This window comes from Leuresthes tenuis, unplaced genomic scaffold (genome assembly GCF_036924035.1).
Source record: "Leuresthes tenuis unplaced genomic scaffold, fLeuTen1.0.hap1 SCAF_23, whole genome shotgun sequence".
In the NCBI taxonomy this organism is placed as follows: Eukaryota; Metazoa; Chordata; class Actinopteri; order Atheriniformes; family Atherinopsidae; genus Leuresthes; species Leuresthes tenuis.
In genome coordinates this window covers 22,775,245-22,799,145 of record NW_027325377.1, presented here as the reverse complement: position 1 = coordinate 22,799,145, position 23,901 = coordinate 22,775,245, and the positions used below count along the sequence as shown (strand labels likewise).

The 23,901-nt window shown below is 42.6% G+C and overlaps 1 protein-coding gene across 2 annotated transcripts; it reads left to right on the top strand.

Moving 5' to 3' along the window:
* Nucleotides 1-692: 692 nt before the first annotated feature.
* Nucleotides 693-23,069, top strand: mdfic (MyoD family inhibitor domain containing). Of its 2 annotated transcripts, none has more exons than XM_072377547.1 (5): nucleotides 693-946; nucleotides 1,233-1,386; nucleotides 3,103-3,213; nucleotides 14,972-15,364; nucleotides 21,036-23,069. In XM_072377547.1, exons 2-5 carry the CDS (start codon nucleotides 1,299-1,301, stop codon nucleotides 21,284-21,286), a joined length of 843 nt encoding a protein of 280 aa, XP_072233648.1. In that variant the 5' UTR covers nucleotides 693-946; nucleotides 1,233-1,298; the 3' UTR covers nucleotides 21,287-23,069. The 2 variants fall into 2 exon arrangements, with proteins under 2 accessions (XP_072233648.1, XP_072233649.1); XM_072377548.1 differs by having other exon boundaries at nucleotides 1,181-1,386.
* The last annotated feature ends 832 nt before the right edge of the window (nucleotides 23,070-23,901 follow it).

Genomic DNA, 23,901 nt, shown 5'->3' with positions numbered 1-23,901 from the left:
TATTTTGAGTCATTTTGTTTCTCTTTGAGGTTATTTTGAGTCTCTGTTGGCAGTTTGAGTAGCTTTGCATGTTTGGTTGTGAATTTTAACCTCATTATGGTTGTTTTGAGTCTTTCTGTTGTTGTTTCGAGCAATTTAAGCGTCTCTGAGTATTTTTCTTTCTCTTTGTAGTTGTCCTGAATGTCTTTCTGTTTGTTTCGGGTCATCTTGCTTCCCTGTGATTTTTCTGAGTCTCTCTTTTAAGCCTTTTCGAGCCGCTTTGGACATCTTTGAGGTAGTTTTGAGTACCTTTGTGGTAGTTTTAACCATCTCATATCTCTTTATTGGTGCTTTGTTGGTATGTATGTGTGTATGCAGTAGGTATGAATGCAGCTGAATGATTTTTCCAAATTGTGTTGTACCGTTTTGCTGTTTTTCTATTTCCGTTTGAGGCTTCCTGAAGTTCTGTTGGGTCATTTTGCACATCTTTGCAGTTGTTTCATGCCCTTCAACTCCGAGTTAGTTTCAGTCAATCTGACATTTCTCTCTAAATATTATTCCAGTAACTTTTTGGAGTTGATTTGCAACTCGGGAGAAAACAGCATCATTTGTAGTATTTGTTTTTTTTCCATCTGAAACATTTGGTTCTGCTCTCTGCTGTCAGGGGAAGCAACGGGAGAGAAGAGTGGCTTCACTGGCTGCACGGCTGGAATCCGGATATGATGAAAATGTTTTAGACTCCTCTAGTAAACTACCGCCACTGAGCGTCGAAGGCGTCGCGCGGATCATATTAAATCTTTTGTTAGTGAAACACATCTGGACTAAAAAAGTTCTCCCAAGGAAAGTTAGGGCAAAGTTTTGAAGCGCTAAATTACTCTTTTCTTCCAAACGTCTCGAGGAAAGCGTTGAAGGAAGGACGGATGGGAATAAGTCAGATTTGAAGTAAGGGAGTTGTCATGTTTGGAAGGTAAGTTATGCTTCATACACAATCAGCGCTTCCAGCACCAAACAGTTCTTTGTCCGTCGCTTTTTGATTAAAAAAGGAGGGAGCGTGTGAACAAATGCGCAACACTCTGAGAGCAAGTTCATGTAAAAAGCGCGTGAAGGGAAATTTCCACCAAGTTTTACTGGAGCCCGACGTCACTTTCTCAGTGTGTGAATAAGCAGAGCTCTTTCTCATGTTGAGTAATGACTTGCACAGTTTGCTTTGTGTCCTCAAGCCCGCGTTGGTAATGACACATTGGTTTTCGCAGCACTGAGGGCTGAGGAAAGGGAGGAACTTCTTCTGCTGTGCTTTTTCCAAAGAAGACGACTGTCTCATGTCCAAGGAGACTGTCCTCTCTCCAGATGGGCCGGCGGGACAGGGCCCAGGGCACGAGACAAGTCCCCTGCTGTCAGCCTCGCACGGTAAGGGAACACAAGACAGGAGCGTTTGATTCATCACTTTAATTTAGGTGAACAAAGTCAAGTGTGGGACTTCACAGCAGCACTGAGATGCTTTGTCAAGATGCTATTTATATTTCATGAAGTCATAGTGATAAGAAAACAACATCCCAAATTCTGATAAGTTGGCTCTGCACTTGTTCACATCCAACAACCAGAGCTTATTGAGTGTCTCACCCACATCTTTGTGGCTGACAGCCTAAATGTGTGCATACATGGCTCGTGTGCACACAAAGTTCTCTCATATGACTGTAAATGTATTATTTCTTCTCCTCCACACAGCCAGTAGAATGAAACTGAGTTATAAATATCAGGGACTCACTCGGTTAAGAGCTCGTTTTAGTTGTAAGGTCAAAGATAAAGCAAAACTAGAGGATGCATCCGTATCAGCTTTACTCGGCGTGGGACAGTGCATGCGAGTCTTTTTTATGTACATTCACAACACATTTAGTATACATTAGTGCCTGTGTGCCTTTGATAATGTTTGTGCTTTTTTTTTCCCCAATAAAGTCTGAAGAAACGCCCTGGTGACTATTAACAGCAACCACAGCCAATTATAGTTTTTAATTAACTTTCTGGTTACCCCTAAGATTATCACATGTAAAATAAGCTTACCCCCACACCCCCTTTTTCATTTTTCTTCAAACAAGCAATGAACCGTTAACCATCCTATTTATACCGAGCATCATTATGGCACTGTCAGAAACTAGTAAAGTAGGACAAAGTAAGCAATCACTGGGGCTGCTGGATTGTGAATGGATTTTCGCCGGACCTTCCCAGGCGCTTGCAGTTCAGACTAGATCTCCCCTCTCAGGGGACCGGGGATGTACTGAGAATGGACCCATTTATTTCTAAGTGATCGCTAAATAATGCGATGCATCACGCAGTTCTGCTGCTAATGCAACTGCCTCTACCACACATCAGCTCTAAGCTGAGATATGCCGTATCTCTTGAGCATTTTTGGCCTTCTTCCATAGATTCCGCCCCCTCGTCTGTCGCTGCTTGCAAACAGAAGTGTTGTTGCAGACGGGCGAAGCTTGGTATCAGAGCAGTGAATGCAGTCATTGTGGATGGTTTCTTTTTCTGAACAAAGCAGCAGTGTGTAAGGAGCAAAACTTCTGCAAGTTTTTGAAGTCAAGAGGCGCAGTGGACACGGCTTAGAGAGATGACTGAAAGCGTCTTTCGTGTCTTTGCGCAGCTATCAGGCCAAGTTGCTTTGCCCACATACTTTTTCCAATTTAGATGAATGCTGCCTTTATGGCTGTAAAAGAAGCTTGGCAGGTAGAGTGCACCCGGGAGCACAGGGAGAGAAAATGAGATCCAGAGTTCTGGCAAGGCCTGTACCTGAACCGCCCCACCGTGTTGTGCAGCTTGCCAGTGGACTGTTTTTTCTGGCGTGAGCAGGCTGCTCTGGCCGCTGCACTTGCAGCACGTCCAGCTGTCCCTGATATTTCGTCCACTCTGACTAACCCTACAGGAAATGTTAACATCTGTTTTTAGAGGAATGGCTGTGATACGCATCTGTTTAGATCAGTTGAGCCAGTAAGAGGATAATATTCAACTAAACAAGCAAAGCTCTGTTTGTTAGTCGACGTGCATCACAACGTGCACCGCTCCAGTGTGAGTGCGTCAGGTTTTTCCTCTTGAACTGTGTTTAACATTTCGTTCTTGCGACTTCAGATGCTTGTGACAGTGAATCATCAGGAAGAACATCGTCTCCCAGGAAACCACCCGCTGGAGGACAGAGTCACGTGTCAGAGGAGAAGCCTAATTATCGCAAGCCTGTAAGAAGTAAGTTTTAACGGCCTGAGAAAGCTGTGGGCGGACAGCAGGACATCTTGCTGTTATTCTTAACGATAAACAACAATGAGCCGTTTAATTGGAGGGAGTGAAAATGATTAAAATGCTTTGCCTGCACAGTCAGATGGAGATTAGCTACAGCAAGTATTAACAATGTTTGATTTAACCTTAAAAGGGGTAAAAATTCCTGTTTTTTTGATAAAGCTGCTTTGTTGTGACACTTGAACAGCGTACATGCAGGAGTCGGGGTCAGTCGGCCGACTAAAATATCAGCTTCAGTGTTTCCAATGAAAGTAATATTCAGATAGTCTCTCTGCACATGTAACACGCAGGCTTTCTTATTCTGCCATAATGACCAACACTTGGCTCGTTCGGCCATTTTCACTTCTCCTTCCAAAGCCTCAGCTCTGTGTTCTGGAAGTGGGGAAATCCTGTTTGTGGTTCTGTCATTGGCAGACTTTACACACTGATTGAATCTTCGCCGCAGTGTTTTTACCCTCTACCAAACATTTACCTATTGGAGAAGAATTGTGCCAGCTACCAGAGGAATTTTCCCATCTTTTTTTCCCTTTTTAACTTGGGAAGCTTTCTTGTAACTCTGAACTAATCCTGTCATTTTATGCAAATGTGAGGCACAGCAAGGTTCTGCTTAATGTCGCTCGAGTTAGTCGCAGGTCTGATTAAATTTAGTTGCAGGGTAATTCCACTTGATACGAAGATGAACATTGCAGCTCACAAAGTGAAATGGACTAAAAGCTTTGTTTATGTGCGTTTCTTTCTTCCAAAGAGGAGTGAGATGTGTCAACATGCGCTAACAGCAGCTGATTGCTTCCGTTATAAGAGCTGTGGTTTTAATTTAACACCATTCCTCACAACAGTTCCTTTGTTTAGAAGTTGTTAACTTTTCCAGGGCAACTTTTAACTCTTTATTTTTTCATGACTTGCTCGTGGCCTGTTTACCAAACTAGCATGGAAAAGTGATTTAAGGGGAAGAAAGAAAGATTTTCTGTCAAGAGGTCCTTTTTGCTTGGCAGGTGTGTGGTGTATTGCGCTTCTGGAGGGAGGCATGCTTTTCTTTTTATCTCAGCAGATAAGCTCCTGTGACAACAGTTTTGTGTTGTAATAGATGCCCCCCCACCCTCAACATCTGCACACACTATTTTCTCTCACGCACACACAGACACAGACTGGTGTATCTTAGACTACACCTCTTTTGAATTTCTGCTGTTATACTTGGTGTAAACTGCAGTGCCCACAGAGTCTTGATCTGCCCCTCATTTCTCTATATTTTGTATTCTTTTAAAGTGGCCTTGAGTAATAGTTCTACAGGCTCTCTGAAGGTCCTTTAAAGTGTTTTTTCTTTGGGCATTGGCTGCTTTTTACCTCATTTTCACTCTTTGTTTCAATTCTAGTCGTGCATTTGATGATTTTTAGATTTTCTTTTGTCTGTCATCAAACATTCAAGCATATTGAAGGCACCTAACTGAAGGAGGGACCCAGTGTTTTGTCAACACAAGAAGCCATTTTTAAGGAAGGTTGAGCTGTGCCAAATGACACAAGAAGTGGACTGAAAATCAGTGGCAACAGGTCTTATGGAGGGATGAATCCTCCCCAGAGCCCGGACCTCAACATTATTGAAGCAGTGTGGGATCATCTGACAGAGAACGGAACAAAAGGCAGCCCACATCCAAAGAAGAGCTTTGGGATGTCCTTCAAGAAGCCTGGAGAACTATTCCTGAAGACTCCTTAAAGAAATGACAGAAAGCTTGTCTCAGAGGGTTCAGGCTGTGTTGGAGAATAAAGGAGCTCAGACCAGATATTCACTTTGACGCTCTTTAGAATTGCAGCACTGTTTTTTTTTAAATTTCCATTTATTTTTGCACATATTTTAGAAAGTTCCTGCACTTGTTTCCTGTTTAAAGAAATGAAGGGTGGATCATGGCTTTTGCAGGCTCACTGTGGTTTTGTTGCGTTTGAGGGGGACCAGTCTGCTTGCTGCCAGGGGTAATTGAGAGCGTTCTTCACTGCAGAAACAGGAAATCAATAAGAAATCATCTCCCTGCCTACATCTCAGCCTTCGCTGTCTGATTTAAAAAAGCTTGTGTATCGTACAAGCCCGGTGAAAAGAGGAAGCCCATGGTGGTGTTTCGATAACAGCGCTTATCGTTTCACAGTTATGAAGCCATTGTTTTGAAAAGTTGTCTGTTTAATCAGCGAGTCGTCTTGAAAGACCAACATAAACACGGCGGGGGTCCCATTACAATGAAAATGGTCTTCATGGGAAGCAGGATGCATTTGTAGGAAAGCGTTGTAAACAAATGGACCCAAAAAGTTGATATTATCGCTGTGCACTGAAGTTGGATAAAGATCACTGTGGCGTGTGATTCTGCCCTTCCTGTGAGGGCGTTGTTGGCGAGCGGCTCCTCTGTTTCTTCACCGTCCTGTGGGAGGAGGGAGAATCAGGAGACGACATTCCTCAAGAGACAGTTCTGAGTTTTCAAACAGCTGATATCTCCTGCAAATAAGTCCTTTCCTCTGCACCCCCGCCTCAGAATGAATTGCACCAGTTTTTAAAGTCTAATCATCACATTATTCAGCACATTGTCAAATACTTTTCTAATGCTTTTGTGGTTGATAAAGATGACCTTGCTAGCTTCTGAGGAACAGGTCTGTTTTTCTAACATTTTTTTAATCTCAGTTTAAACTTTAGTATGAAAGGAAGGTCAAATAACATGACTTTCCTCTTTTTTAAATAAAGGCATTAGTGTGGACTTTGTGTGAATGTCTGATCCGGCTCTTTGGTGGCACACATTCGGGTTTATTACCTGTGCGCAGAGTTGACCTTTCAGAAGTGAATTTGGTGACCCCCTAATAAAAGCAGCAAAGGGATTGTTTTAATGGGATAGTTTCACATACTGTCAACTGCCCTGGCAAAATGAATAGAAAAATCCAGATTTTTACACAAAATTCTAAAGATTTTGACACTAAACTGCAAGAAGAGATCAAATTAAAGTGCACTTGCCTCTTCATTGTCAATTTCCTCATCAGTACTGAAGAATTACGCTGTCCATGTGTTGAGTTCACCCCGTCTCACATTGACTCGTGAGTCTCCCAAAGTACTTTAAGACTTTTTAACCTCATATCACTTTGCTTTTCTCTGAATCCTTTGCCATACTGATTGTTGTTTTGCAAGATTCGTATCTTTATTGTAATCCTCAGAGCCCCGTCTCCACTGAAACAATGTGTCTAAAGCATAGACCTATTATAAACTGAACCATAATTTTCAAGTGATTACTTACCAGTGGGTCATAGAATCAAAAACTGTATAAATAGGGTGAAATGCTAGTCTAGGGGTTGATTAAAATGGTCATTGTAATTCTACCTCTGTTGTAATTATTTTCTCATTGTCTTGGTGCAGATAGATTTCATATGGGAAATTTCAAGTGTGTTAATTAGCATATTTTACTCAAAGTGCCCAAGACTATTCACTATTCTTTTTTTTTGAAGACATTCAAAATACTTGAGCCAAATGATTAGATATGCATACCTCAATTCATGGACTGCAGCCTTTTAAGTGCACATTAGATACAAGGGAACATATATGGGTTTTGATTGCAGAGGAAGGCAGTATTTTGATTTCCTAGAGGACACTTTTAGTTATTTTAACACCAACTGACCTTTGTGCCTATAGGGTTCTTATATAGAGGATTTCTAAAAGGGCTCAACAAGCAGTCAGATCTTTTTCTTTAATTAAAGAAGTAATATCAACTAGCAAAAAAAGTAGTTGGACTGCTTGGCTTGTGTTTGCCACCTCCTCAGCCAGAGCCACACATGTCGTGTCGGTGCCTTTCACAAGCTGCTCGCAGAGAGAGCGAGAGGAGAAAAAATCAACTAGTTCAAATGACAGCAGCGCAGGGGGGATTACTTGGCCCCTAACAGGGTTTTGGCACCAACATTAAGGTTAAAACCCTTTTCTATTATGAGATCTCTGCTGATGTTGCCCCCACTAGCCCTGAACCCCTCGAGCTTCCAACTGCTTGGCCCCTTCGTGTTTGCAGGTTCAGTGCCTCGCTGCTAGGTCATTCTGTGAGGCCCCCTGATCAGTGGAGGGTGACCAGGGACCAGTGGCTGCTGGCTCCCGTCCAGCCCCACAGACAGCCACAGCTGACACCACCCCCCCCTCCGCCCTTTCTCTTTCAGACTAGAGCTAAAATCAATACAGGCGTCTCTGTGTTTTAAAAGCCACTCAGAGGCAGACGAGCACCTCTGTCCCAAAGGCTGATCTCTCAGCTTAAGGCCTTGATTGGCATCCCGAAGATGCGAGGCGCTGACCCACAGCTGTCCCATTAGCAGAGGGTTAATGCTGAGATTGATACTGAGCAAAGAAAGGAACTAGGTGTGGGGGTATTTTGATAGACTCCCTATCCCCTCTCTCTGACCTGGAGACAGACCTCAGCTATATTTTGGCTCAACTGCCAGATCCTCATCTCTAACTTCAGTTTTGTCTGTATTAGTAGCTCCTGTAAAGACACACTCATAATGTGTTTGGAGTGTGTAGTTGTCTCTTTCTCTGCTGTTCTACATGCGTATGCCTTTTTTAAAAAGATATATGTGCACAAGTATGAGTGCACATGCGCATGTCTGCGCGCCTGCTGTTAAATTTCAAACGTGCGAGCTTCCTGTGGAAAGAGATTTTGAAGTTGGAATATTTGAGTCATCGATGTAACTGAAACTGAAAATACCCTCCTTCCCTCTCTTTTCTTTCCCTCCCGTTCACTCCTGCTCTGTTGCTCCGTTTTTGTTTTGAGTTGTCGGTGAGGAGAGGGTGGGGCACATTTTTTGGGGGTATGAAGCCTGGCAGCTCCCTCAGGCCTGCTCTGAGTCACGTCATAATTGATCTTTCTAGAAATTGTGGTAGCTAGTTGTGTAAAGTCTAAATCTGAGCAAGACGTGCAGCTTTTTAGAAATACTGCAGCCGTGCAATCGGCTGTCTTTACACGGCACTTTTTCTCCACTCTTGGATGGTAGGAAACAGATGAAGAGTGAAAAGCATTTGACAAAGTTTAATGCAGAAACAGGCTCGTGCAAATTCATCTCAAAAAGGAGGAGGGTTGGGGAATAACGCTTCATTTAGTGTCACTCTCTGCGGTGAAGTTGTAAGGTTTTTTTAGTTGCACTGCATTAGTAGGGTTAGATTAGCACCGTGCCAAATTCCACGAAACAGTGGAGACCGGAGACTTCTGCTACCAGAACCCTGTGGGGCGTGGGAGGGAGTGAGTGTGGAGGACTTTCCCTCAACATGATTCATGTAAGAGAAAATGGCATCTCACTGGGAGATTTGGTGATTTAGATAGCAGTCAAACATATTAATCTAGGAGAATGTTCCATTTTGAAATCAAAGAATAATTGATGACCGCCACTCCACCTCCCCCCTCCCATCCCAGCACTCACACCCTACCACTTGTGCTGAGAGGTTCATTTAGCCGAATCAAGCTCTCGTCCTTCAAGATGCCTTTGCTACTGTTAAATGTAATTAAGCAGAACAAGGTCCGATGGGGTTAGTTTTTCCACTCAATCTGCAACTAAATTTGAAATGAGTAAATCCCTGACATGTTTCCTGTGTTTGCGTTGGGGAGAGGCAGCAGCAGTGATGGAGGGGAAAGTGCGGCTGTACTTTTCACGAGTCCGATTTGAATAGATGTCACAAAAAAATGAAAACAAGGAAGGGTGGGGGAGGGCCACTGAAAATGAAAATGTTGAGCAACATCGCCCGACGGTCCCGGCGTGACGTGGAAAAGCAGACAAAAATGTGATGTTTCCTGTTTAAATGAGATGCTGAGCGATATGATGAGCCTTGACAGGTGAAGACAGTTAATAGAGTTCTGTCGCAGGCTACACACACACACCACATGTCACTTCTGCTGATGAGGATCCAATATCAGAGCAGGTAATTTAGCTTTCTTCAGCGGTCATCATCATCTGCACATCACCATTTTATCTAGGATAAATAGAAAACATTGTGTGGCTGTGTATGAACTGACAGCACCAGGACTGCTGTGTGATGTCGCATTTCCTGTCCTTTCATTTTTTAATATCTGTTGGAACAAGTGACGTTTCTGTTAGTCTGTGTCAGGTCGCCATCCAGTCTGTGTAAACGCTCTAGACAAGACGGCTGAGTTTGCATGGCACCCACATCCTCACTCTACAGGAGTCTAATTTTCTTATCAAATGCCAGTTCTCGGTTTGTGCTTGACAGTTTCCACTCATATTTGCGTTATACGGACACTGATTTGTTTTTGGTTTTCTTGTGATGGCGCATTTGAACGTTGATCCATGTCTAACTTTTCTGTTTCCTTCTAACCAGTCTTCTTACAATGAAGAAAGTCCTTGTCTTGGAGTTTAGAAGGTCAGACGGTAAACGAGTCTTTGATACGCCCAAGGAAAATTCCAATCAGAGCCCTTTTGTAATAACATTCATTGCACTATTTTCCTCTCTCTGTGCGTCCTCCTCGTTCTCTCTGCAGTATAATTCCCCTGGTTTTGCGTCTATAAATACGGACAGGGAAGATGTATAATTTCTAATGAGAAAATATATCCCTTTGGATTGAAAAGCCGGGGCTGTTCCACACACTGCTGTTTGTTAGGAGGAGAGATGATACCTCAGGCTGTTTTGGCAGCCAGAGGAGGAGTAGGAGGAGGGGGGGGGGTGCTGGTGGTAGTCTGGCTAGGTCATTGCACAGTTACAAATTAGCATTTCAATCATGCAGGTACACGGCCAGTCGAGCAGAAAATATACATGTTTTTCTAATACAAGGCGCAAAAAGATAAACAAAACACTGGCCCTGTTAGCGGAATTAGCATTTCACAGCTAAGTGCCGCTGCGTATTCTACCCGTTTCTGTTTGGGCTCGTGAGCAGAACTATAGGGGCCTCCTCTTGCTCACATACTCCATCCAGTGTTAACTCACAAACTCATAGCATTGTGTAATAATGGCTATTAGGAGATGACTACAAGATCTAAATTGTGGTGTTTTATTTGGAGGGAGTGATGTGACATTTGAATAACTGTATGCTCTCTTATGGTGGGCATTCTAATAAGCCTGAGCAAACACCTTTCGTGTCTCCTCTCCCCGTCTCTCTCTGTCTCAGGGGCATTAATATTAAAAAGGACTGAGCTTTAGAAACGTAGAGCTTGTGTGATTCTTCAGTTTGCTCTATGCCTTACCTGCAACTCTTGATGCAGTGGTGTGCAAATGAGAATCTCCACGCTGCCCTGTTTGACCTTTGAGGTATATTTTCATGTTCTCGACTATTTTAAAAGTCTTGTTTATACAGCTTTGTTTCAGTTGACATGAATGCATGCATGTATGCATATTTCTCCCTCTACCTGTGTGTGTGTGTGTGTTTGTGTGACACACAGTCGGCCTCCTCTTCTTTTATGTGTCTTTTGGGTGCAATTTCCAGTTCCCTCCTGTAGGACCTATTTTCTGTGACAAAAACGGCGGTGTTTATACAATATACTCAGTTTTACATACAGAGCGATCCCCCGCACAGCTCCGGTGCAGCTCCGGCGCTCTCCAGGCACTCTGCCGCTCGGTCCCGGTGTGGCGCAGCCACTGAAGACTCTGTGACAAATGGCAATTATATTTGTGTGTTCTTCATGAATCCATCAAACACTGGCCTTTTAAAAATGCTCCCCAGATATTTGAGGCTGTCAGCTACTAGTAGCTGGGACCAAATTGGGATGCTGCTTAGACAGTCAAGAAGCACTCACCCCCTAGTTTCCCCTGTGATGTGTGTGACAGCGTGTGTAGGGGAATACCATGTTTTATTCAACTACAAATGTACACTCTCAACAGTTGTTGATGTGCTGGAAATAGGGCAGTTACAAGTTCAATTGGAAGTGTGTGTGTTTTATGTGTGTATGTCCAGGTCTTTTTTTTTCATTTTTTTCCCAAACCTGCTGAGATTTGTGTATCAGATCGTGATGCCGGTTGACTGAGGAACGAGTGCAGAAGCCATGCGTCTTTGTTGCTCCGTCAGGAGTTATTAACGGGCTCGGTTATTATTTGCAGAATTCAGTTTATCTTTAGATCCGGACTAAACTCTGTTCAGAAACGTCATGTCGTTGAATCTTGTGGAAAACCCAAAGTAAAGGAAGTTGATCACACACTTGTGCAACGTCTATAATTAAGAAACATTGACGCTGTGATTAACTGAATTAACAGGCACGTTACAACAATGCCTGATGGCTGTTAAATACCAGTGGATGAATGACGAGTTGCGCTCACTCTGTTGGACTGATGCATGACGTAAGCAGTCCACATTTGAACAAAACTGCTCATTTACATCCAGTCCAGTAGCTGCTGGTACTGAGATCAGCCTTAAATGTGGACTTTGTGGAAAATTCCTTTAAAGCAAGTGGTAAAAATGCTGCATGTACATTGCTGTTTTTACACCAGTAACAGTTTGTTTAAAGATCTCTCAAACACTGGTACAACCGGTTAAACGGACCGATTACATCCACTCTCTCCTTCTGCCAGTAGTACAGTGTTTATCCACACTTTGCTGGCCACAGCATGTTCAGAACCGGTCCAGTAAGTAGCACAACCTCACTGGAGACAAGCATGCATCTCTGACAACATGAAGGGATGGCACTACACAGTATTTTACCCCCTTTTTTTGACAAGGCTTACTTTTTGAGATAATGAGGTTGGTTTACTACTTTTGACTGGACTTTAGCCCCACACAGCAGGACTGGGAGTGAGTTGCCAGCTGTCCTGCAGACAGGTGAAATGAATCACTCTTGTCTCTTTTGATAAGTGAGTTGCTACTGGAGTTTTTTCAGCCTCTTTGCAAAACTTTGTGGTCGGTAAACATTTGTTTCTTCAAAGAAAAGGTCAGCTGTGCCCACTCTTGCAGCCGTGAGTGCAGCACGCTTGCTGAAAATGGGCATATCGTGTTCCCGTCTGTGAACAAATACCTGCAGCTATCACAGATTCTTTGGACGTGAGTCTGAATGCCGATTAAACACTCACCTATTGCAATCAAAAACCAGATGTTGGCTGGTGTTACCAGGGCTTCTATTGCGACTTCTTGTAAAGGGATTGTGTGTTCTTCCACCTGTAAACGAGCGATTAGTAGCATCATGGGGGGGGGGGGTCTTTGAGGTCAGAACATATGGTATTTCTTCCACAGGATTGCGAACATACACTGTGAAAGTTTTCGATGCCCCGGCTTACTGGAGTAGCTCTCAGTTCTTACCGTATTCATGCTTTCGCTCATTATCTCTTCATTTGTCTCACAGTGATTGGATAAGTCTGTCATTGCCATCTTGGACAGTATCATCATTATTATGATCAATGATTATGAATATTGCTCCAACATGTCCATTTATCTTGGTCACCACGTTCATCAGGTTAAAAATAAAGACCGTGACTGCTTAAAGGCTATCCAGGGACCTGCCACAGAAGTGCGCAAATCTTCTGAGTCAAACCACTTCTTGGGGCTTTGCAGTGTGTCTGAAACTCGAGTCACCGCTCAAGTGCTCCAGTTTTTACGTGGTGGTTTCTTAATAAGCATTTATACTTTGGCAAATTAAAAGCTTGACTTCCTCAGAAGGAAAGGTAATTATGCCTTCCAGTCTACTTTGCCCTTTTTTTTGCCTGAATGTGTATTGGCGTGTTGAGGGCCAATGTGGCTAGTTCTCTTAACATAAATGGGGAGAAATTATGCAGATTATGATGCTACAGGGGATTGATTTGTTAACGAATTGTCATCCTCCAGAGGGAAGTTTGCTGTGTTTAACTCACTACACGACACTTAAACAGCACAATTACTGTTGCTGGAATATGCAGGGGTACATGTGAGTTGCATGTGTGTGTGTTTGGAGTCATATTCATCACTCCTTCTCCATTAACCCCATTAATGTCAGTTTACACATCAAAACATGTGCAAACGCAGATGGGATGTAACGTGGGAACTATATAACATCCACAGTTTGATTTGCCGATTACTTTTCGACATTTTCTGATTGTAAATCATTTGACATCACAGCCAGCAGACCTGCAGCTTTGCCTTCTAGTTGTGATTCTTGATGCTTGTTGTTTAATACTGTCGGTTAGTTAATGACTCACTTGACCTGAAAAAAGCAGGACACATATATTAAAAAAGCAGCAACAGATGCAGTCTATTGTGAGCCTCCTTGTTAGAACGCTTTAGTCTTTCCTCAGATTGTCATGGGCACGCTGCAAGGCTTTTGTCTTCTGGAGAAAAAAATCCATCAACCTGGTCTTAAATCACTGCATAATGAATTCTATCGTGTGCTACCCGGCTGTCTAATTCAAATTGCATGGAATCCTGATCCCTAAAGTCTATATTTGTTTATCGAAGCAGCATGCAGAAGCCTGAATGAGGAGAAGGCAAAACCCAGCGTGTGCATTTAATTGCTTTGTTTTACATCCACATTCACGTCCGGCCTCTCCCAGGGTGATGTGTTGTTAAAAACTGCAAGGCCCCATTCTCACACTCTGCTCTCTTGTTAACAGTAATTGCACTTGTTGGTGAGCTGACAGAAAGAAAATAGAGATGGAAAGAAATTACCAAGCTCTGCGTTCGCATCCACTTTGGAAAGTTTTGTTGACTTTCGGACAGCTGTGTAGCACTTCAAGGCGCCAGCAGAGCTTTCACTTTACAGCTGTTGGATATGACAGAAAATGTGAAGACGTGTTTATAAAGACGACATTAAATGGTTAAAAAAAAAAGAATAAGTTCGCCTGGTTCACACAGACAAACTTTAAAAGAGATGAATTATTCACAAAACCTGGCAGCACATGCACGAGGGCTCTGATGTGGAGGGAAGGTAATGCAGGAGAAAACTCCCAGTAGAGCTGAATGTGCAGGTGTTCCTCAGTAAAATGCCACCTCCTTTTGCTCACTCCCATCCTTCCCCTTCCTTCTTATCAGACAGGTCGCTGTCTCCTGACTTTCTGTGCCTGTCACACATGCACTTAGAAAGACTAGTTGAGGCCATCTCTGAGCTTTCAGAGAAGAGAAGATCATTACTGCTGCAGACAGCAGCCATTTTATGTATGTACACTATCACAGGCTTCCTTCCTCTTTCTACTGAATTAATCTCGTCTTAACTCGCAGTCTATCTGCAGTGGTGGCTTTTGTGATCCTGCTGTGTGTAAGAATATACGTCTGTACGCTTCTCTCTGTCACTCTGGGGTGAAATGTTTGCCGTACGATCGATATTATCACGTCAGGAAATAGTGCTGTGATTCGCAGAGAATGATTTGGCTTAGAAAGGTGTGCCTCTGTTACTGTATTCAGTCTGTAAGAGCAGAACATCAAAAGCTACAGTGAGTTTTTATGTGAACAGAATACATGAAGTGCAAGGTGCAGAGAGTGCGGATAAAGTTATCGTTCAGCTAAAATAAAGTTTAATGAAAGGAATCCACAACTCTTCTGTGAAATTTGACACTTATATTAATAAGTGCTTTATTTAAGTAAAGCACTACCTCATATTTCCTGTCTTTTGTATCAGTATTTTGCAAAGTTTTGGCTTTAAAAAGTGGATTTAATGGTTGTTTTTTATTAAGATCTTTTGCTTGGAAGTGTTTCATTTGAATAAATGCAGGATGAAATATGGGAACATTCATCACAGAAGATATGTTTGAATACACACACCCAACTTTTTTGCCAAATGGGAGTAAAAATGACATCCTTTCTCGTGTTTTTCCCACCAGCTCAACCGCAGTCTGAGTCTGATCTTAAGCCTGTGCCCTCTGAGGCTGCTGAGGGAGACTCTGCCAGGGACCAAAATGGCTTTCGCCAAGGCAACACTGGCACACCCACACTGAGCAACGGCAATGGAATCCACTCTGGCGTCGATGGGCCCCAAGCCACGCGGACGTGCTCCTGCGGTGCCAACGTCGGCACGAGCGCTGCGGGTGGGTCGGGCCCCGGTACCGGCGTGACGGAGAACAAACCGATGACGGAGCAGCCCCGAAGGCAGTCGTCCACGCCCGTGTCGCACAGGGTGCAGAGGAAATTGAGGTCCAGCTTGTCCGTCAACAGTGACAGCAGCCGACGCAGCAAAGGCAGTTCCACAGGGTCCCAGAAACCTCCTTTACCAGAGGGTGAGTATCCTGCACGGGAGAGTAAAAACCTGCGCTCTCTGATACATATACTAACCTTTCTAACACTTGATGGCATGCCTCAGTCTCTTCATCTCAGCTTCTAATGATTAAAGATTGATTTGATCTATCTAGCAGTGGCATAAGCTGCAGAATTTCTTCAGATAAGGTCATTTGTAACATAATTTGAGCATTGGTTGTCATGTCTTTGACAACTATCGGTTAAAAATTTACAAGAAGTTTGTGGTTTTGTAAAAGAGGCATTCTGTTCAGTCCATTTATTAAAAAAAAAACGCTTTTGAGTAATCTGCAGTTGCACAGCGAAATGAGGACAGCATCAAACATAATGGGGGTATTCTTGGGAGGTGTCCGAAATAATCCTTCAGAAGATATTGATAATAAATTCTTACCTTCTCTCACCTTTTAATGATGGCCGTGCATGATTTCACATATTTATCACTCGCGTCGAGCAAATGACATCTTATCTCTCTCCTGTGGCTTTTATTTTCCTTAACAATAAGTCAGAGAGTCCGTTTGGCATGCAGGGAAGCCGTCACTTTGTCAGGTGCAAGGCTGAGGTGCGTCCAGTAATGAAGGCGGCTGGCCGGTCCTTTTCCATCAGGGAGATAGGTGCGACCGTCTAACGAGGCCTGAGAGCACGGGGTGCCTATTATAAGTCGTGACCAGCTTTCTTCAGGCCTCTCATGGCCCCTCACACCTCTCTGGGCCCTTTTTGGCGCTCCTACATGCCGTCAGCAACACCTTGGCCCTCATTAACAGGGTCCCGTCGCCTCCCTCCTCCAACTACTGTGCTCCATGGCCGTGTGTGTATTTATGGACTTGTGTTCTCTAACTTAGGCAGGTTTCTTCTTAGCAGAGGGGTCATTCCTTCTCATTCATCCCATCCTTTTCTGTTTGATCTCATTATGCGTGTCTTTCCTCAGAGTCAGGTCGGAAAATAAGATGTAATTTCATGCTTTCATTGAAAGATTACAACGGTCGGGTTGAGATGTAAGCTGGAATGAGAGAGTCACATCTTTATCTGACCCAAATGCACACTAACAAAACAAAGAGGTACATACAAAGCCACAACACCTCCCGGGTAAATATGCACGTACCACAGATATGCTTGCATGTCACGTTTTCAACATCTTAATTGGTAAAGAGAGAGCAGAAAAATAAAACAGTGGCAGTTCAACAAGTCCCATTATGACTTTTGTGTTGCATATTTGAAGATACAAGAGCTCTCAGATTCAATATGTTTCTCTCTCCACCATTTATATCCCCCCGGAAAACAGCCATGCTGTTGTGTGTTTGAATGTTTACATGGATTAACATAATCTGTTTGCCTGTGAAATTAGGCTCCTAAACAGCCCCTGAACTCAGGAAATAAAAGGCATAAGCTAGCGGGAGCTAGCTCTGGGGAATCTGTTGTTTTTCTTGGCACAAGCCGTTGGCACCGGAGCCAATCTGTGATCACACCGCAGCTTCTGAGGAGTCATTTGCCACACTGCTTTTGTGCAGCATGGCGGGTCGTCTCAAATCTTTTCATCCAGTTTGTTTTTTGTTAATTGTGTGTAATCCGTTCAGGTCTCAAAGCTGCTTTAGCCTCATTTAGATTTCTTTTCAAGTTTTTTTTTCCTTTTTGCCTTTGAGGACTGTCTTAAACCTTTGCCTGAGCTATAAACCTAGATCTGTGTGTGTGTGTGTGTTCTGTTAGGTTTAGTTCTTTAACTCTTCCCTCCATCATACATTATAAACAGTATTGCTTTTAAGTTGCCTGTGGTGAACCTTTACTATCCAGCCCACATCCTCTGCTTTCTTTACCCATGTTTGCCTTCTGTGCATTCCCTTGACCACCGAGGCTTTGTCTGATCAGTCTCTCCTTCCCTTTATCTCGGGCTATCTTGCCCCTCCGACTCCCTCTTTGTGAGTTTGAATGTTTTGCACAGCTTGCTGCTCTGAGGCCCATCCAGCTTGTTTTGTGTCATGCCGCTCCCCCTCATTTTTTTTTTTTTCTTGATGTTAGCTTTCCAGATGCCTCATACTATTTCCTCAGAGGCGCCGGACGCTGTTTTTGGCCCTGCAAACTCTGGGCTTCATCTCCACTCGCTGACATTAAACAGGAGCATTGTCAGTCTGTGCTGCTCTGCCTGTCTGTTGCTTGGTTTCACTCTGTCTCTGTCTGTCTCTCTGTGTTTTCGTGGAGATGTGTATCGCGTCCAGCTCTCTTGTGTACAATGCACGACCCTCCCTGTTTCCCCTCCTCCTTGCTGCCTTCTGTAAGATCCAGACTAATTGCTGGTGTTGAATTATACATCCAAGTGAATAGCTGATGTGGCTGGCCACTGCTTAATGCCTATGTACTGTGTTTGTATCGTATTCTCAGTGTGCTGTTATATTTTCAATGCTGGCATGGCTTTACCCTCTGGGTCCTTCAGAGTTTGTTAGACTGAACTTTTAGGTTTTGTTTTGTCGGCTGTTGCTAAGCGGTGTTGATCACAGATGCGCTGATTGCAACTTTCAACGTCGATTCCAATTTTTGGGAAATTCTCACCTGTGGATTCCTTTTTTGTCTGATCCAGATGTTCTGTCAAACAACTGTAATTGTCACCACGTACAATAGTTTTCACAATGAAACATTTTCCAAAAATGGTCCAGTTCCCTGAAAATAGTTCCAGTAATTCCATCAGACGAGTCTGCTGCGGTAAATAAGGATAAGTTGATAATTTCCGTCCATTTATGGAGCCCATACCGTTTAAATAAAAAAGGTCGAGAAAAACAAACATGAGCAGTCGAATGAGGTCCTCATTTTATCATTCTGAGAGTTATTCTCTATTTAGCTGCTCAGTGGATTCCACACACACACACACACACACACACACACTCTCAGGATTATAATCTTGATCATCTGTTAAAGACAGCCGCTTTCATCATGTATGCTGTCTAAGTGGAAAGTGGCACTATTGGGAAAAGTGTATCTCATAATGAGCAGTTGACATACCTTCACAGGTCTTAAACTTTATCTGACATCATTTGATGTCTTACTTATGTGTAAGGGCGGTAAAACATATGGCTTTCTTTGGGTCTTTCCACTGCAATTCAGTAAAAACAGCAAAGACATGCAATCCTAACTAGAGTGTGCGTGTGTTTGGGCTGTTATGCCCATGATAAGGGAAAGGAAGGAGCCCGATGCGTCGGTCACTGGCTGAAAATCAGCTACGTCTGGTCACCTGCTGAGCAGTCGGTGCATCCCTCATGTTCACTGCTCTCACCGGCATGCACTCAGACAGCAGTACATCACAGTAAGCATCGCAGTGTGGTATGAGTTTCACTACCAGTTTACTGGATGTCTGATATGTTCTCATGCATCTTCCATCACTGCCAGTGGTATGGCTTCAGATGGCCCCCTCACAGGCACCTACGCACACACGTTCTCATTTCATGTTCTCCTCTCCATCTTGTTTATATCGCAGTCAGCCAGAGCTTCTGGTCAGCTCTGCAGCCTTCAGCACTGCAAAATTAGGAAAAAAGAAAAAAAATCTACTTTGATTAATCAAACATGAGCATTCAGCGGCCCTCAGCGTGCCTCCCGAGTCCGTCCTCCACACTCTGCTCCTTTTGCTGTCCCTCTAACCCAATCAGTAACAGCCCCTTCTGACAGCTCAAGATGGGCTGATGAAAGTTATGCAAATGCGCCCTGTTTGTAATGCTATTTTCTGCATCTATCCACATCATGTCTCTTTAGCGCTCCAAAGCAGTGGTGCTGTTCTGGCCTTGGATTAAAAACAGTAGACGGCTGCAAAGAGCGTTAATGTTTAGTCACTTGGATTGAGCAGAAGTGTGGAAAAGCTTGATTAACGAGAAAATAAACTGTATGCATTCATACCTTATTTGTGTGTCTGTTTTTAATTAAATTGCTACACAAATAGGTGTTTTATTTCAAGTTTAATCTTTCAATAGAAAGAGAAAAGTAACTTCAGATGTCATGAAATTGCAGGTTTAATCTAAAAAATTCATGCAGTGTTTTCACACAATAGAACTAGCTGCAGATAAGGTGCAAGGAGTCACCTTAATCTGTCACTTATATCATGCCTCCTCTCTGATCCAACTCCTCTCCTGCTCTCATTTGGCCTGGTTTACATGCACAACACTGTTCAGCTACTGACTCTAACTCTGAATATGGCAGTATTCCCGTTGTGGTGTTCACACGAGGTGCATAAAGGATATTCCAGGTTTATTATGTTTAGACATTAGAGCAGAGTCCAATTAATAGCTCATGCCCACATTATGTGTGATGTTTGCACCCATCCAAAGGCAGCAGGGAACTTTACTTGGGCTTCTTCCTCAACCTGCTTGTTAGTTGTTCCTGCAGCCTCCTGTTCTGTATTGACTCACCATATTGTCATTGAATGCTGGTAACTTGGACTTCTGATGAGGAAAAATGAAAACAAATTAGAAAAATAAAGAAATGAGCGATTGCTTCGGAAGTTGAATTTCCCAGTTGGTAACCCGGGTAACAACCCTGACCTTTACATCATTCCTAGAGGCAGCAAAAGAAGTAAAAGTCACATCTTTCTTTTCTTTATCTAATGAAACACTTAACTGTATGAAGTATCATCTATATGACTTCTAACTTGAATTGTTTGATCGCAAACCAATAAGGAAAATCTGATGTTTTTTCCCACTTAATATATTAACACGTGTTGTAAAGCAGCAGCAAGTGAAGGAAAATGCTGTAAAAGCCTTTGAAGGAAGTAATGGTGGAATTAAGGTGTGTAGGTGCCGAAACAATGCGTCCATGATCCAAATATAGATGCACACAGCTTAAATTGATTATCAGAATGTTGCCGTCCTTCACTTCAGCTGTCAGGGGATTTTCTACAAAGTATCTGGGACTGCTCTCTGAGCATGAGTGATCTTAAACAGGAAGTCGCACATAAAAACACAATCTGAATTTATGGGTTTGACAGCTCTACACAGAGGGAAAAAAAATGGAGAGTTTTGTTTTTCTGGAACTTTTGATTACGTAGCATAAGCAAAACTTTAGCTTTGTGCCGTTTCATTGCTCATTCAAACCGGTGTCGTAGCATTTTAATGAAGCATGTAACTAATTCAGGAGCTCAAAAACCAGATTCATGATGGTTAATGGGCACATTAGTAACTTGGAGGGGAGCTCCCTGTTGCTGTGAAACAACAAACTGAAACTCGCCACACAGAGACGGGCTGCGGTGAGGTTAAATGTTAATCAGAGGTGTGAGCATTGCTGGCATTATTTCACCTATTTGCAGAGGTGAGACTTTGCTAATCATCTTTGTTTGATCAATCTTGCATTTTGCATGATAATGCCACAATTATTTAACAGTCTGCTAATCCAAGCTGCGGGGGAGGAATTCATTTCTTTGAATTTTCCTTATTTTCTTAAACAGCCATAGTTGGCATCACCCTTTAAACACGTGCTCTCTCCCTTCTGTCAGCATGCGTCACTCACGGACTCACTCTTCTCTGCTCTGCTTCTTCTTTCATCCTGGCAAACATTGAATTCAGTAGATTTACATTTGGAGAATTTGAAATCCTTTTGGTGTGCTTCATATTTCTGTTTTTGTTCTCATTCTATTCACATACTCATGTCACTTCACAACTTGTCACACTGGCTGGCTTGATTTGGACCCAGACTGCTGCGTTCACTGCATCTTGGCGTGCCTTTTCTGCGAGTTCCTGACGCTTTGCAACATGGTGGTGGCTCAGGCCTCGTGCGGCGCATGCACGTCGGAGGCCTGCTGCTGCTGCTGCTGCACCGACGACCTGGGTGACGACTGCAACTGCCCCTGTGACATGGACTGTGGCATCATGGATGCCTGCTGCGAGTCCTCGGATTGCCTGGAAATCTGCATGGAGTGCTGCGGCATATGCTTTCCCACATAGGGAGGTCGTGGATGGTGTGGACCAGGGTGGATCCTGGATGAAAAGAGGGAAGGAAACTGCTGCTGTCACTTTAAAATCAGCAGAAAGATGGATGTGTGTGTGTGTATGTGTGTGTGTGTGTCTGTAAGAGTGATAGTTGGTGTGTTTTGATGCTGGGCTTCTCCATCAAAACCAGCTTAGCTCAGTCTAGAAGTAATTACAGACTTATGACCATGTCAGTTAAATCTTCAGTGTATTTCAAGTATTCTATCTATTGCGAAAAAGTATTATCAAAGACTGCCTTAAAGTTTTTAATGTTACATCAGGAATGCTGTCTAGTTGTCTCTCATCTGTCCTCTACTTTGTCATTTTGCACCAACATGTTACATTCACTCAAGAAAAGATCGCATTTTCTCTGTTTTTACTACAAATACGAGTATTTTTGATGCCAAATAACCTTAATGTTGCATACGTAGTGCTGTACAACACTGTAAAAGGTTTATGTGACGGTTTATACATTCATAATTGCATACTGTAGTTTCACTCTCCAGATTTCCATTTAGAAATATCTACTGTAGAACAGTTGGAACTGGTGAAATTTGAAAGGTTATTCAGGACCTCACATGATCAGCTACCTTCTGACACTAAAGATAAGGGTGTTATAGGGACAAAATGCTATTACTTTTCTTGTTATGCGCGTTTAAAAAGAATTTAAATTTATTGTTTCAGAAAAAAACTGCACAAAATTGCTGATAAGCTCATGATTGTTTGCAAAATTTTACCAAGTGCCGGAATGTTGTATTTCTTGAAAGTAGCTCATCTCAGATCACGGGGTTTGTTGTTTTACTGGAAAAACAGCACTTTTTACCACATAACTCACTGTATAATATCCTGTATGAATACATGTAATGTGCTCGGCTTATGTTTTTCTACGAGATCGGTCCTTTAATGTCAGCCATCAGTGAACAGGCTTTGTCAGCTGCATATGGTACAAGTCTTTTGTGTGATGCTATTTTACACGGGATAGTATGACTTGTTGAACTGCACTCTGTTCATCAGGGCGGTGATAAGGAATTAAAAAATGGTGACCTTAGTTGTCATATAAGCGGCTTTTGGGTAACAAGCCCAGTGGCTTACAATACAAAAAAAGAAATCATGTAGTGTCATGTTAGAATTGTAAACTAATGCCAGGGTAAAGTCAGTTTTCTCCTCCTTTTTTTTTCTTTCTGTTCCTTAATTCTGTGCATGTCGAAATGAGTTTATGGTGAATCACCAGCAGAGTCATTTTCTTGTCCTGGAGATCCGCTTTGATGCTGTTTAAGTGATGACGCTTAACGCTGGCCCTCATTAGTACTGCTTACTAAATGGTAACCAAAAAAAAGAAAAAAGTCCCGTCTTAATGCCATCAAAGATAATGTGCTGTCATGAACGGTTCGTCTCAATAGCGCATCGTGAGGTTTGGAAGGAGGTTGGAAAGACGCCTCTTCAGCAGATAACGTGCAGAGAGTCATGTTTATGATTAGCTACAACCACAAGTTTGTGACGGGCTAAGGAGTGTCAAGAAAACACTATAAATAATGTGAAGAATTTATCTAAAAGAAGAATATGTCATGTAGTAACTGTCTCGGTTTACTCTGCTGTGTTTTGTTTCTGCTGTGCCTGACACTTGATCCTTTTCATCTTGATGCATCATTGCTTACCTTGAATTCACAGCTTATTTTATTAGTTTTGCACATTATGTAGATTCTTAATTAAATTGTTTTTCCTTTTTTTTTTTTTTACAATAAAACATTACCAAGAATGATGATGTTTTACTTTATTTTTTCAACCAAACTTTCTGTGTCTGTGTTCTCTACATCATGGTCCAGTTGTGCAACATGTGACTATGTTTAAGTAAATTTAGTACGACGCTAAGAGATAATAAGAAAGCTAATAAGATAAGACAGAAATTGAGTCTGTCCGTTTTTGATTAAAGATTCCAATTTAGCCATTTAAACTAAAAAGCCAAATATTTGCTAGTTTCAGCTTTACAGCTGTAAACTGGTATTTTTTTACTTTTTCTTATGGTTTACAGACCAAATTATTAATTAATCAAGATTTACTGTAAGATTATATGGACAAGTGAGCAATTGTGACCTCACGTTGAACTTTTGAGCAGTTTTACATAACTGTCCTCCAAACACAGGCTTTCTGAAGCGTATGATCAACTAGATTTTCGTGGATTTCAAGTAAAATTTCTTCTTTTTTAGCCAGTGTACACCCCCGTGTTGGAATTGCTTGTGTGCTTACCTGACCATTGTCCCGCTGAAATGACCACTTCAAGGTAAACGTTACAAGTTGTCTTCATGCACTGTTTGATATGATGGAGAATGAATGCATGACACTTCCTCCACCATGCTTCATAATTAGTGGGAAGATGATCAGCTCGAGGATTACTTTTGTTGATGCTGGACTTGTCTCCTGTTACTGTGACTGGACAATTCCTTTTGAGTTTCTTATCCTGAGCGTATTATTCCTAAAGTCATGCTTTTGCATATGATGTATGTTTACTTCCTGTTCCTACTCAAACTGCTCGTGGGCTGAATTGGTTGGGGTAGACGGCCTGTCCTGGACCAAGTATTCGCTTGAACTCTACG